The sequence below is a fragment of the Cupressus sempervirens genome, chromosome 10, assembly GCF_028749045.1.
Source record: "Cupressus sempervirens isolate cs-2001-9-10 chromosome 10, ASM2874904v1, whole genome shotgun sequence".
Taxonomy (NCBI): domain Eukaryota; kingdom Viridiplantae; phylum Streptophyta; class Pinopsida; order Cupressales; family Cupressaceae; genus Cupressus; species Cupressus sempervirens.
The window spans coordinates 785,693,766-785,708,258 of record NC_143127.1 but is presented as its reverse complement, the minus strand read 5'-3'; the positions used below and the strand labels follow the sequence as shown (position 1 = coordinate 785,708,258).

The following is a 14,493-nucleotide window of genomic DNA, read 5'->3' as shown; positions in this document are numbered from 1 at the left end:
ATCATACAAGTCGACCTCATGCAATCGATTTATGGAGATCGATCAATATCCTTTGCTGTGCATAATGATTCGCTAACCAATGGAGATTACAAAGCTGTAATGAAATCACATTCTATTGTTAATAGTTGCTGTCATGAAGCAGAGCCAATAATTAATTATGAAACAGTTTTTTTGTTCATCTGCAAGGTATGTGTCTCATGAAGAGACATATCCCTACATGGAAATGTGCCACGTAGAGACATGTCTCTACATAAGATATGTCTCCCTACATGTGTCTATATATATATATATATATATATATATGTATGTATGTATGTATATGTACAGATCGCCTGGCATTTTAAGCACACAGATCATCACAGTGCTATTACATTTGCAGCGATCTTCTCTAACATATAGAGTTTTTCAGAACTGAAGCAAGTGATTGATCTAGTCACAAAATTTGCAGCCCAACCATTTTTATATACCTGCAAGAAGTCGACCAGCATATCAACGTGGAGATCTCGGAAAGAATTATTAGTCATTCATCAAGGAGATTTAAGAAGGTGCAATCATCAAGGTATTATATCTGATCCTATTTTCTTAACAGACATCTTATTTCCTTAGTGGGAAAAAGGATTATTTTAAAAAGAAAATAAAGAAAAAGAGAGAGGGATGTGAAGTCACCAAGTTGGGCTTAAAAGAGGAAAAGAGGGCTCATTTGCATCATACTTGGTTGATGATTTTGGATTTCAGTTTCTCTCTTCGAGAATTTTGGAAAGCTTTAGCTTTCAGTAGCTGTGAGGATGGGAACCTCAAGCTTGGAGACCATGGACAGAAACCCATTGTTAGTTGGAGACATTGCACATGTGTTTCACAGTCCTTCATGTTCATATTTCTAATATCCAATATTGCTGTAATTTCTGTGACTGCAATTGGGTTTTGTGGTTATTTGCTAAAGAAAATTCACTGGAATCTAATTTCTAAATATTCATTTCAACTGGAGATTAATTGCAATACTCATTTCTGAGACTTAATTTTAATAGGATATTTTATGGGGTTTTGCTGTTTAAATCTGAAATACATTGCATGCAATTGATTGTTTGAAATTTCTGAGATTTCATTGAGAAATTTAGTCAGAATTGTTAATGTTTTGCCCAAAAGATATTAGATACACAACAATAACGAGGACCAAAATAGAAACAAAGGACACAAGACTTTTATCTTGGGAAAACCCTTCCACTTGAAGGGAAAAACCCAACTGCACCAGGAAAACATCTCTTTTATTAATAATAAAATTGTTCAAGTACAAAGCTTTCACTTGATTACTTTACAATACACTAAGCAATCACATAAATAGATTGAATTGAGACTCTTCATATTACACACGAAGGTCTCTTCAAAAAAGGACTCTTCATATTTCCAAATATTAAACACTTCATATTTCCATATACATGCCTCTCCGCATGACACGTCATTAAATATTATTTCAAATATAATTTGAAGTGTCTCCTTGAGCTGAAGATGACTATAACGGTCATAATGATCATATTTCTATTTCGTAAAATCAGAGACAAAGAGCTCTATCACAGCTACAATCTTCAACAAAAATGTCTAGTTAGGGATATTGCAAATGCTTATACATATCCAATGACTGCTAAAGACTATTCTTCAAACATGTCTAAAGAATAAAATATGGAACATTAACCATGTTGGTGCATTGTAAAACTGCTATTTTGGAAAACTGACATACAGCCACAATGATGTGAATAATTCAAAATTGGGGTAGGGTAGGGGAGGAAATTTCTTACATGCCTGCACCGGACCCCTATCTAAATATCTGGGGGCTAGCGTACCCTACTATCTATATATATCCCTTTAGCTATAAGCTAACTCTACTGGCTAGAGTACCCTTCGGCCCTACTTATCTATTGGGAGTAGGTTGGCTGATAGAATCCAAATTTTAAATGGAAAAGGCTTAAAATGACCCCAGCAAGAACACTGATTTGGGAAATTTAAACTCACTTCTGCATTTGAGTCTAATTAAAGTAGTGTTTCTATGCGGGATTGTCCTTTCCAACCAAAAGGTATACTGTAAGGGAATGAACGAGCAGTTAGTGAGGGGGTCTTTTAGGAATATGAAGCAGAGTGAGCTTGTATAACAAACCATCACTCAAAAGTGTAGTCTAAAAGGCCTAAAAGCAGTTTTTAATTAACCATAATGTGCTGCTGCAAAGCATAAGCAATAGAAACAGTTTGAGGATTCTTGGAGTTAGCTTTTTCACTCATCATAAGCTGTACAATTGAATCATCATGTGGAGCTGCTAGTTGGGACATTTAACTTGTTTGGATAATAACCTTGTGCTCATAACCTGGAATAGTCTTGTTCATAAGGCATTCGACAATTTAGAATGTGTAGGGTGTATGTTCAAAGGCCCAAAGTTTCCAAATACCACTCTTATCCAGATTCTTGATACACCTGTGAAATCTCTTGGTCTTTTTCTGCCAAACCAGTTTGCCATTATTGATCAATAGATAATAGTGTTCTGGATTCTTGAGGCAGTTTGCTTCATTTTCTCTTTTAAGCATGTATTGCTTGATCTGCTTGTCAATACGTATGCAATTCCCTGAAGTAGCTGAAATACCTGTACCAGTAGCTTAAATACCTGGTACAGGTGTGGTAGAGATTCTGTCAAATCTGCATTAGTTAGTTGTGCCACTTAAGTGAGTGACAATGGTTAGTAAGCTGCTTTATCTGGAAGGAAGGAAACAAAAGTAATATATTTTTATGTTTGATCATTGATCTTCCTAGTTTTATGTAGTGACTACTTCAATTTTACTCTTGTTGTAATACATTGAGTTTCTATTAGTAAAAGTATTCAGCATTCAAGAAGAAAAATATAAAGATAGCTGACTGCTTTGTTGTTGACACCTTTCTTATAAATGATATTTAGCCAGTGAATTTGTTGGATATAAGATACGCACTTAAATGTTGAACTTCATGAATTCTTGGGCTATAATAACTGAAGGTGCTGTGTTGCTGTGTTGCATATGCAAAATTTAAGTATAATACAAGGGTTGTTAACTTTGCAGAAACTAAAATCCTTCGTGATTATCTTACAGAAAAAAATGAATAGTTTTATACTCATATCATGTGCAGATATAAATGCCATTTTCCTCAGAAAAAGTATTTGCTGGTTGAAAAAAATAAAAAATAAAAAACTTTATGGCAGAACAAAATGAATTGACCACAAGAGAAGGGAAACTAGTAGGGGTCTAACAAGGGATCTGCTATATGCCATTGAAGCTAATAATTTATGTGCTGTCGTCTCTTTAGTTTAACTCTAAGGATTTCACAGGGGTTCCTTAATGAAAGTTTGAACTAAAATCTAAAAGTTATGGTTTATGAATGGATCTTGCAATTGATTTCAGGGCTGTTTCACACAGCTTCTTATCTTGATATTTCTTTGTAACTCAATTTTTTCATAATAATTATATATATTTGGGATGTATTTGCTAAGAAACTTATACATCATACCTTTGAAATGAGGCTTTGTAGCTATATCAGTAGCTTTTCATTATATTTTTCTCATGTATTCGGTTATTCTTTTGTGTCAAAGCAGAGTTCAGGCGTAGGATAGATTTGATTCAAGACTTGAATTTTAATACTGCCTCTACACGTATAAAGTCAACTCCTGACGGCGAGTACATTATTGTATCAGGTTTGGTTTTATATCCGTGGTAAATACAATTGTAGTTTGACTCTTTTACTGAAAGTGAATTTGCTAGATCTTTTTAGATGGTATAATTGATTTATCTTTAATTTAAAAATCAAAGAAATATGATTTATTTTAATTAAACATTGTAATGTATGATTTACATTGAAGACTCTTTGTGCTTATAATCAATTTCCTGCAAATATGTGTTCTTTATGTGCTCTGTTCATTATAAATATTTCTCTAATCTTGAATAGATAAATATTATCTAAATTTTGTTGACTCTTTTCTATATTAAAGGTTTATATCAAAATAATAATATAGTTCTCTAGCAAGCTCTCTACTCAGCTTTGTTTGAAGCTTTTTAATAAGTTTAAACTAGTTGGTATGAGTTTTCCACAGTCCACGAAATAGATACATGCAGGCTTCTTGTTTTAACTGTATATGTTTTCCTCTTGACATTCCAGATCACACACAATGATTCGTCATTAGAGAGAAGTAAAATGGAATTGGAGTATAGAAGTAGCCTTAAAAAGTGGAGCAGATGGGATGAGGAAGAGAGATTAAAAATCCGAATAAAATTGAGTTAAAGAATGAAATAGATGTTGAACACTCCATTAGATTGCAAGTTGGAGGGGGGGAGGTGTGTGAATCAGCCTTCTACCAAGCCTTAAATGTTTTCTGTCACAAGCACTTGTAATTATCTTTACTCAACTAGCCATCCAGGAAAGGTAATGCAATGGACACTAACGCATAAACACCAGATTTAGGTGGAAAATCCAATGTGGAAAAACAATGGTTAGAATCACTCTATATGAATAACTAGATACAATGTTTTAGGCCAAATACCAAAGTTCACTGCTCCTGATTTGAACTGTAGGCTAAGCGCACAACCTTAGGGCAAGATCCAATACATGATCCTAGGCCAAGATACAAAGAGACTTGCAAGCTGAAGCGTACAACTCCAGAGCAAGATACAAATTTACTCAAGCTGTCAAAAAGATTCACTGTCTTCTAGCGGGCACAGGGATATGATGAGTTGAAATGAAGAAGATTTCCTTATCATGAAATTGTCAATCACACAAGCCACCAATATAATGCCAAACACAACTTACATATTCACCACCTCAAACTATATCAGGGTAAAAGATATTATCATCAAAGTGCATTCACAGTTATGCTCTCACTTTTGTTTCTATATCATTCATACTCAATCTACATTCAATCCATGCTCAACTCAAACATGCACACAACAATTAGTATCAACCTGATCACCAAAACCCTCAACCTGGTTGGCCACTTTAGGAATAAACATTATTTACATAAAGTTGGCTAATTTGAAAGAAAAGAAAGGGAAACTAAGAAAGGTGAATATTTTGAAAGCAAGAAGGCAAGTGAAAATAATATCAAAATGGAGAAGTGTTTTATTTTAAGTGTCTTTATAGAATTGACATGGTTTTTTCATAATTGAGTTTTTGGTATAATTTGGTTTTAGGTTCCCAAAACCAATGAAGAACAATAAAGATTAGAGTTTGTCTTTCTTTCTAACAACAAAAATCTGTGTAAGATGATGGTATTAGGAATTTGTTTGTGAGTTCGGATTATTATTATTTATATTGTCGCAGCTTGCCAGCATACATGATGTCAGATTTTGTGATAATATCATGATTCAACTGTGTAGTTTTTGAGTCAAACTCATTGACTGATGTTTCATAAGTATTGGTTCACAAGAACACATCTCTCATGAGAATGAATGGAATGCTTTGCATTCATTGAATCTCAGTGATGATTTAACTGTGTAGTTTTTAAGTCAAACTCATTGATAGATGTTTCATAAGTAGTGGTTCACAAGAACACATCTCTCATGAGAATGAAAGGAATGCTTAGCATTCATTGAATCTAGGCAATTCTCATAGAGGTGAAGCATCGAGACTTCTTGGGAGGTTAGCCAACCCGCTACTGCTCTAGCTCAAGTGCACTTAACCGCAAAGTGTCTTCCAAGATTAAGCTCTCTGTGTACAACCTCATTAACAAAACCCTCAAGTGTTGTGAGATATGAGCCATTCTTTATAAAGCTCCTGTAGGAGATATTTTCCACATCAAGTCAAATTGTGATATTGCTATACGGATTCAGCTGTATAGTTTTTGAGTCAAACTCATTGATCCATGTTTTATGAGTAGTGGTTCACAAGAACTCATTTCTTATGAGGATGAATGGAACACTTAGCATTCATTGCATCTAGGTGGTGGACATAGAGTTGAAGCACTAGCACTTCTTAGGAGGTCACTCATCCAATTACTACTCTAGCTCAAATGTGCTTAACCATAGAGTTTCCTCCAAGGTTTAGCCCACTTTGCTTGCAACCTCATTTGCAAAACCTTCAAAAAGTGTTGTGCCTCATGAGCCATTCATTATAAAGCCCCTTAAGCTCATTAAGTGATTAGTAGGAAATAATTTCTTTATCAAGTGAAATTGTGATATTGTTATCAAGATTTGACTGTGTAGTTTTTGAGTCAAACTAATCGATCTGTGTTGCATGAGTAGTGGTTCACAAGAACCCTTCTCTCATGTGAATGAATGGAACACTTAGCACTGGGTAATTTGGGTTTTGTGGATCAGAATAAATTTAGTTCTGTATTATATCATCTTGTTGTGGAGTGGCCAGTATTAGATTTTTTCATTTACAATAAATTAATGAAGTTTGAATTATAAAATGATTGTTTAATACAATTGTGTTCACATTAATGTAGTTAAGGGTTTAGAAGGCACTGATTGTACTTATTTAAGACCAGAAGTTAAATAACCAAAAACACTTGATACTTGTATGAGGACATTATAATTTCCAACTTACGAGATTACTCTACTTAATACTGCCCAGAATTTTGATTGGAATCACATGCTGGAAAGCTCTCAAACTTGTCCCTATTTGTGCAAATCAACACTCTGATATCCGTTATATGCTTGAAAGAAATTAAAATAAGGAAACACATCAACCACTATAAACTCTAATGGAATAGTGGGAGCACTTCCCTCCCCCATAGTCAAATTTATATGGCAAGGATATAAACCATAAGAAACTCAAAATTTATGAGACTAGACTTCCTCATGGGATTTGAATAAAAACAAGCTATTAATTATAATATTATTATTTTTAGCTGGTTACATGGCTGACTATAAAAGACAATGTTGTGCAAGAAGCATGACTATCTCGGATTAGTTAGCCAAATGATATTGAATAATCTTGTTAGGGATGCTATGTTGTGATTTTGCTAATTCATTTTGGTTTTCTGTTTACTTGTTTGCTGTATTAGTTTGCATGAAAATATTTGGTTCGTCTTTGACAGGTGATATATCTTACAAGTTCATTTTCATCTGATATTTTGCAGGCACCTATCCACCTCAAGTAAAAGTATATGAATTGCAACAGTTGTCATTGAAATTTGAACGACATTTGGTGGCAGAGATTATTGATTTCCAGGTTTTTCTTTCATGCTTATTATGTTAACACAATTTTGCAATTTTATGCCTGTCTATATTTGGAAATTATGTCATATTCTTGTCTGAATCCAAATTCTTTTACACATTACAGTGCACACAAGGCTTTCCTTCATTGTTATGTTGATGTTTAATGAGCTCGATTTATTACAAGGTAATTGGTAAATACTTGCTTATTAATAACAGAGACCGAAAGGTCAATTTATACAAAAGGAAGAGACAATGTTTCCTTAGGGAAACGATCGTAAAGAATAGAAACATTCTATTCCAGAGAAAGCAAAAAACGAAAGCAAACTAAAGCTAAAGATATTTACAAGATAACCATTAACTAATAATAGACGTCTTATCTATTATTGTAATACCCTCCCTTAATGGTTAATCTATCTAACACACCAAGCTGTCCTCTAAATTTGACAAACTTATCAGGACCAAGAGGCTTGGTGAGAATGTCTGCAGTCTGATCTGAGGTAGGAACATACTGCAGATCTATAGTCCCGTCTTCAACCAGCTGTCGTATGTAATGACAATGAACATCCACATGCTTGGTTCGTTCATGGAAGACTGGATTCCGTGCTAACTTGATAACGCCTTCGTTATCAACAAACAAAGTAGTCGGTCCTGCTGGTGACATCTGCATATCCCCAAGCATCCGACGAAGCTAGACAGCTTCACATCCTGCCTTAACAGTCCCTCTATATTCAGCCTCTGTAGAAGAGAGAGAAACTGCCTGCTGCTTCTTGCTGGTCCATGTGACTGCACCGGATCCCAAACTGAACACATATCCAGATGTTGACTTTTTATCATCAACAGAGCCTGCCCAATCTGAATCTGTGAACCCACTGAGTTTAGGATTAGAACTCCGAGAATACAGAAGTCCATAATCAGAAGTGCCCTTCACATAACGAAGCACACGCTTTGCTGCCATCCAATGATCAGCCTTAGGAGCTGTCATAAAGCGTGAGATATAGCTGACTGCGAAGCTGATATCAGGCCTAGTAGCAGATAGGTAGATGAGGCTGCCTACTAGTTGCCTATACGTAGTATCATCAACGGAAGGAGAATCAAACTTGGCTGATAATTTGAGACCTTTCTCCATAGGTGTAGATGCAGGTTTGCAATCCTGCATTCGGAATTTGTCTAACAAGGCTCTGGCATATTTGGACTGAGAGATGAATATACCAGAAGACTGTTGCCGAACTTCAACACCTAAGCAATAATGCATGAGCCCAAGGTCAGTCATATCAAAAGACTGGCATAAGTGTTGTTTGATTCCCTAAATCAAAGATGCCGAACTGCCAGTGATGATCAGATCATCCACATAGATAACCAGAAGGATGATGTCATTGTCAGTAGTCTTGATGTACAGATTTGAGTCTGAAGAACTCCTCTTGAAGCCTTGATCACTGAGGTACTTATCAATCTTGATGTACCATGCCCGAGGGGCCTGCTTCAAACCATAGAGAGCTTTTACCAATCTGAGAACCTGATGGTCTTTACCAGCAACCTTGAAACCAGGAGGCTGCGTCATGTAGACCTCTTCATGGAGATCACCATTTAGGAAAGCACTCTTTACGTCCATCTGATGGACCTTCCAGCCAAATTGTGCTGCCATAGCTAGGACTAATCTGATGGTGCTCATCTTTGTAGTAGGGGCAAAGGTCTCCTCATAATCAATGCCCTGACGCTGAGAAAAGCCCTTTGCCACTAAACGAGCTTTGTACTTATCCAAAGTACCATCTGATTTGTATTTGATTTTGTAGACCCATTTGCAGCTAATGGGTTTCTTCCCTGGGGGAAGATCAGAAAGGACCCAAGTGTTGTTCTTCAGCAGGCTCTGGTGTTCAGATTGCATGGCCTGTTCCCACTCTGGAATTCCTTTAGCCTCGGAATATGTTTGAGGTTCAAACACACTGTGAATGTTGGCCATAAGAGCAAAGTTAACAGAATCTATAGTTTTGCTCTTTTTCCGAGTAGTTCTCCCATCAATGAGCTCATCATCATGAAGATCAGCAAGTGTCTTAGCCCACCACTTAGGCCGGAGAGGAGAATGACCAACAGTAGTACTAGGAGATGCTTGATCAGCAGGATCCTGATCAGAAGAATCTAGATCAAACTCAGGTGAAGCATCTTCAAAACGAGGTGATCCTGCAGGAGAAGCCGGAGGTGGCTGTACAGGTATCACTGGCAAGACTGGAGCTGTAGGAGCTACTGGAGCCCTCCCATCAGGTGGACCTAATGGAAGCCGAACTCCCAAATCATGAACCTGCATAGGCTGGTCTGCTTGATCAGGAACAGGAGAAACAAGCATGAATGGTCCTCGCTGCTCATCAAAGACTACATCGCGGCTGTATATGAGACGAGATGTCTCAACATCAATAAGGCGGTAGGCTTTGTGAAGACTGCTATATCCAGCAAGCATCAGTTTCTGACTCTTGGCATCCAACTTGGTGCGTGAAGCATCACGGATCCAAACAAAAGCAAGAGAGCCAAAAACCTTTAGGTGACTGATTCTGGACTTGCGACCTGACCAGGCCTCTTCCGGAGTTTTACCTGACCGCTACTGTGGGTGACCGGTTCAACAGATAAACTGCAGTGTTAACTGCTTCTGCCCAAAAACGCTTCGGAACATGTTTGTGTTCGAGCATGGAACGAGCCATCTCTATGATTGTCCTGTTCCGACGTTCAACTACATTGTTCTGTTGTGGCGTGTGGGGTGTGGTGAATTGGCGTTGGATGCCATGTGTATCCAAGAAGCTGGAGAAAACATTAGAACAAAATTCCCCCCCATTGTCTGATCTAAGAGTAATAATAGATTTCCCAGACTCTTTTTCAACTAAGGGTTTAAACTTCTGAAATACAATAAATGCATCGGATTTCTTTTTAAGGAAATACACCCACATTTTTCTACTGAAATCATCTACAAACAACAGAAAATACTTGTACCCAAGAACAGAAGGAGTGGCCATAGGGCCGCAGATATCAGCATGAACAAGCTGAAGTACTTGAGAAGCTCGCCAAGAATCGCCATTGGGGAAAGGTGTGCGATGTTGCTTCCCAGCCTGACATGCGTCACAAACTCCAAGGTGTTGGGTTTGAATCTCTGGCAAACCAAGAACAAGCTATCCCGAGCAAGTTGTGAGAGATAATGCACATTTAAGTGCCCATATCGCTGATGCCAAAGTGTGCTGATGGAAGATCGCCGAGCAGCCATAGCTAAGTCCTGAGAATCACCAGAATCAGTAAGTCTGAAAGGACCATGATCCTCAAAACCAACTGCAATAGTAGACTTAGTCGCTCGATCAGTGATGGTGCATTGATGTGAACTGAAGGTGACTGCCAAGTGTGGAGAATGTCGCAGCAACTGACTGACCGAGAGTAGATTTAGTTCCATCCCTGGAACGTAGTACACATCAAGGAATATGAGCTTCCTCCCAACAGACTGAATTTGAATGTTGCCTTTACCAACAACCGTGTACTCTTCTCCACCACCAAAGATAACAGAATCTGAATAAGGCTGGTAGTCAGTAAACCAGTCTCTGCGGTGAGTGAAATGTCGAGAGGCACCTGAATCAATGTACCAAGCAGATGACTGTACATGATCTGCGGGTCTTTTAGCCATGAAGGCATAAAAGGCAGATTCCACCTGCTCAATGTGCTCTGCACTGTTCGCTTTGGGTTGCGAACCTGATTGCTTAGACTGGGCAGCTAAGCGTTTCCGACATGCAACCTTCATGTGACCATACTTGTGGCAATAGTTGCATTGAATGTTCTTCTTTTTGGTACCATCGGATGCTGGAGCAGAAGACTTCTGCTGAGATGGTTGCTGAAACTTGCCCTTATCCTTCTGAAAGGATTTTGCAGCAAAGGCTTGCTCAGTGGAGGTGGAACTGGAGCTGCTACCGAATTGTTGTTTCCATCTTGCGACCGATGGCAAGTAACTGATCACGGATTTCCTGAATCCGATTCAGGTGTGCTTGGAGCGAGGTGCGCTCATCCATGACAATAGAAAACAGAGTGTTTTTCAGAAAGAAGGCTCTGCTCTTGTCGGAAGTCTCATGAAGACCTTTTAGATGTGTCCAGATTTCGGCCACTGTCTTGCCGAATGGAATCTGAGAAAGCTGGTCATCAGCTACGGAGAGTTTGAGAAGCATTACTGCCTCTCGATTGTTCAGATCCCATGTATCTTGATCAGGACCCGGAGAAGTCGGACGCTGCTTAACACCTAGAACAAGTTGATCGGTGTTTCGATATTCGAAGATTGCGATGATGCGCTGCTTCTAGGTTCCATAATTGCGACCATTGAATTTGGAATTATGCTCGAGCAGAATATTTGTCAGAGATGCCATGGCACGTTTTTCAATGAAAAATTGTGAAAATCTGTGAAGGCACGTTCTTCGAGGCAAAAATACGGAAGATCTAGAAGAATCAGAGAATGACCCAAAAGAGAGCTCGAAAAACCCAGAAGGAATCTGCTGTCATTTTCTGAATCCGCTGGCTCAAAAATCGAGGCACAAAAATCGAGGCACCTAGAAAAAACGGACGACAACTCAGTTGAGCTCTCGAAAAACCCACCAAGAATCTGCAAACAAAATTTTTTTTCGACCACAAAAATTAGGGTTCGAAAAAAAACAGCCCTAGCTGAAAAAAGCTTGAAAAAACTTCAGATTTCTTGATGAAAAATGGTCGAATCTGCTTCCCAGAGCACGATGACAGACTGCGACAGCTAAGAGCATGAAGATTTGATACAGAAGCATGCAGATTTTCACCCCAAAAACGTGAGTCTTCAAAAAATGGCCACGATTTCCACGCGATTTGCAGACCTGTAATTCGGGAATTTCTCCAAGCAGAAAAACCCTAGGTGGGTTTTGGAGAAATTAGCTGAAATAATTTTGGAAAAATTTAAACAAATAATTTCAAGAAGAAATTATAATTTTTTCCGAAATTTTTTAAGTATTTAGCTCTGATACCATATTACAAGGTAATTGGTAAATACTTGTTTATTAATAACAGAGACCGAAAGGTCAATTTATACAAAAGGAAGAGACGATGTTTCCTTAGGAAACGATCGTAAAGAATAGAAACATTCTATTCCAGAGAAAGCAAAAAACGAAAGCAAACTAAAGCTAAAGATATTTACAAGATAACCATTAACTAATAATAGACGTCTTATCTATTATTGTAATACGATTTTGACAAGATCATCACAAATTTTTAATCTGCAATAATATCATGATGGTGATACTGGCTTTTATTGATTGTGGAAGCTAGCTTATGAGAGTAAGTCTCGGAAGGTAGGAAGGCAATTATTATCTACATTTGAGTTGCACATAAAAATGGCATAGGATAGGTCTGATGAATATGGAAAATTAGTGTTATTGCTATCAGGATTCAATTGTGTAGTTTTTTGAGTCAAACTTATTGACCCATGTTTCATGAGTAGTCGTTCACACGAACCCATCTCTCATGAGAATGAATGGAGCAGTTATCACTCATTGCATGTAGGTGATGCTCACAAAGGTGAAGCACCAGGATTTTCTTGGAGGTCACCCATCCTATTACTACTCGAGTTCAAGCATGCTTAACTATAGAGTTTACTCCATGGTTAAACCCAGTGTATTGGCGACTCCATTTGCAAAACCTTCCGCAAGTGTTGTGCCTTATGAGCCATTCACTAGAAAGCCGCTTAAGCTCATCAGTTGATGAGTAGGAGATATTCCCCACAACAATTCAAATTGTGATATTGCTACTGGGATACAACTGTGTAGTTTTTTCAATGAGTCAATGAGTTTGACTTAAACTACACAGTCAATATCTGATAGCAATATCACAGTTTGACTTGCTGTGGAAATATCTCTTACTTATCATGGAAAAACTAGGAAGAAAATTTCAGCAATATATTTTGACATAGGAAATGTGGCTGGAAGATTCTGACCCTTATGCTGCATAACATGGCCAAGTTTTAGACAAATTCTTTCTTTGAAGTTTTTTTCAAAAATTCTCTTAAAATGTTCATTATGAAACTTCAAAACTGATGCATACAAAGAAACCAAACAAGAACACGAGGGGTATTAGAGGGAGAGTAAAACATTTCTTGTATGTATTAATGAAAGAGCAATGTTGTTTTTACGGGAAAGAAAAACATAAACCTAACCTTAAAAGACCTAAGTGAACATTAAGTCATGTTAACATTATTTGTCAAGGTAAAGCAAAATCATAAATTGACTTTCCTACTAAGCCTATAACTAAGACTAGCATGACCATTATACCTTTATACTACAAAGTACAAACTCTTAACATTCTCTCTCATTTTGGTAATGAAGGTTGGTGAGAGTATTTGTGATCTTGGGTTGGATATTGTTGCAACTCAACTTCTTCATCTTCTAGGAGTTGTTGAATGACATGAGGCTTGGTGAGAATATCTGTGATCTTGGGTCAGATGTTGTTGCAACTAAATATCTCCATCTTCTACTTATTGTTGAATGGCATGACAACTCATGTCTAACATGTTTCGTTTGCATATAAAAGCCGGGATTCTTTGTCAGTGTGAGAATTCCCTTGTTATCATGCAAAAAAGATATTGTGGCCTCATTTTAATGAACTGGTAAATCTGCCAGCATTCTTCTAAGCCAAACTGCTTAATGGGCACCTTTTATTGCTGTTATTTATGGTGTTTCTTTAGAGGAAAGTAAAAGTGCACGTTGTTTACTCAAGAAACTGCTCCTATTCCAAGACTGGACACATAACCTGATATATATTTTATCATCCATGGATCTTGTCCAATTTGAGTTTGAATATCGACGTAGCCAATTCTTTTTCTTTTTGATACAGACTGCAAATTTGATGTTCCCTTGACATATCTTAGAGCTCTAGAGCCTATTTTGTTGTTCAATGTTTTGTTTTTGGATTTGTCATAAATGGAGAGATATAAGTTGACCGTATAGCTTAAGTAAGATCTAGCAGCTATAAGATAGATCAAATTGCCAACTTGTTTCTTTTATAGTAATTCATTTACTGCCTTCAACATAGTCTTGGTTGGAAGTTTCAGTCTTATCTCCATGTGTAAATGAGATTTTGCAATCTGCCATCCTGAATCTATCTAAATTTCTTTTGATGTATTTCAAAAACATGTTTGTCTATTTGTCAAACTTCCAAGTCAAAGTTGTAATGCGGGAGGGTTTACTCCTATCATGTTAGCAATTGATCATAAATCTGAATTTCTTTTTATTATTGTTTCAATTTTGTTTTACCTGGGCTATAATAATGATGTCATATAAACATATCACCAGGGTCTCTATGGTACAA

General features: G+C 37.3%; 1 protein-coding gene across 2 annotated transcripts in view; it reads left to right on the top strand.

Moving 5' to 3' along the window:
- The window catches only part of EDA7 (embryo sac development arrest 7), a 140,271-nt gene that overhangs the window by 49,811 nt on the left and 75,967 nt on the right, over window positions 1–14,493 (top strand). The window contains exons 3-4 of one of the 2 annotated variants that reach the window (XM_089807742.1): window positions 3,603–3,701; window positions 7,083–7,174. In XM_089807742.1, the coding sequence (XP_089663868.1) occupies window positions 3,603–3,701; window positions 7,083–7,174 (191 nt within the window). Of the gene's footprint in view, window positions 1–3,602; window positions 3,702–7,082; window positions 7,175–14,493 lie in introns of those variants that run through there. The other variant, XM_089807743.1, reaches the window with a different exon arrangement.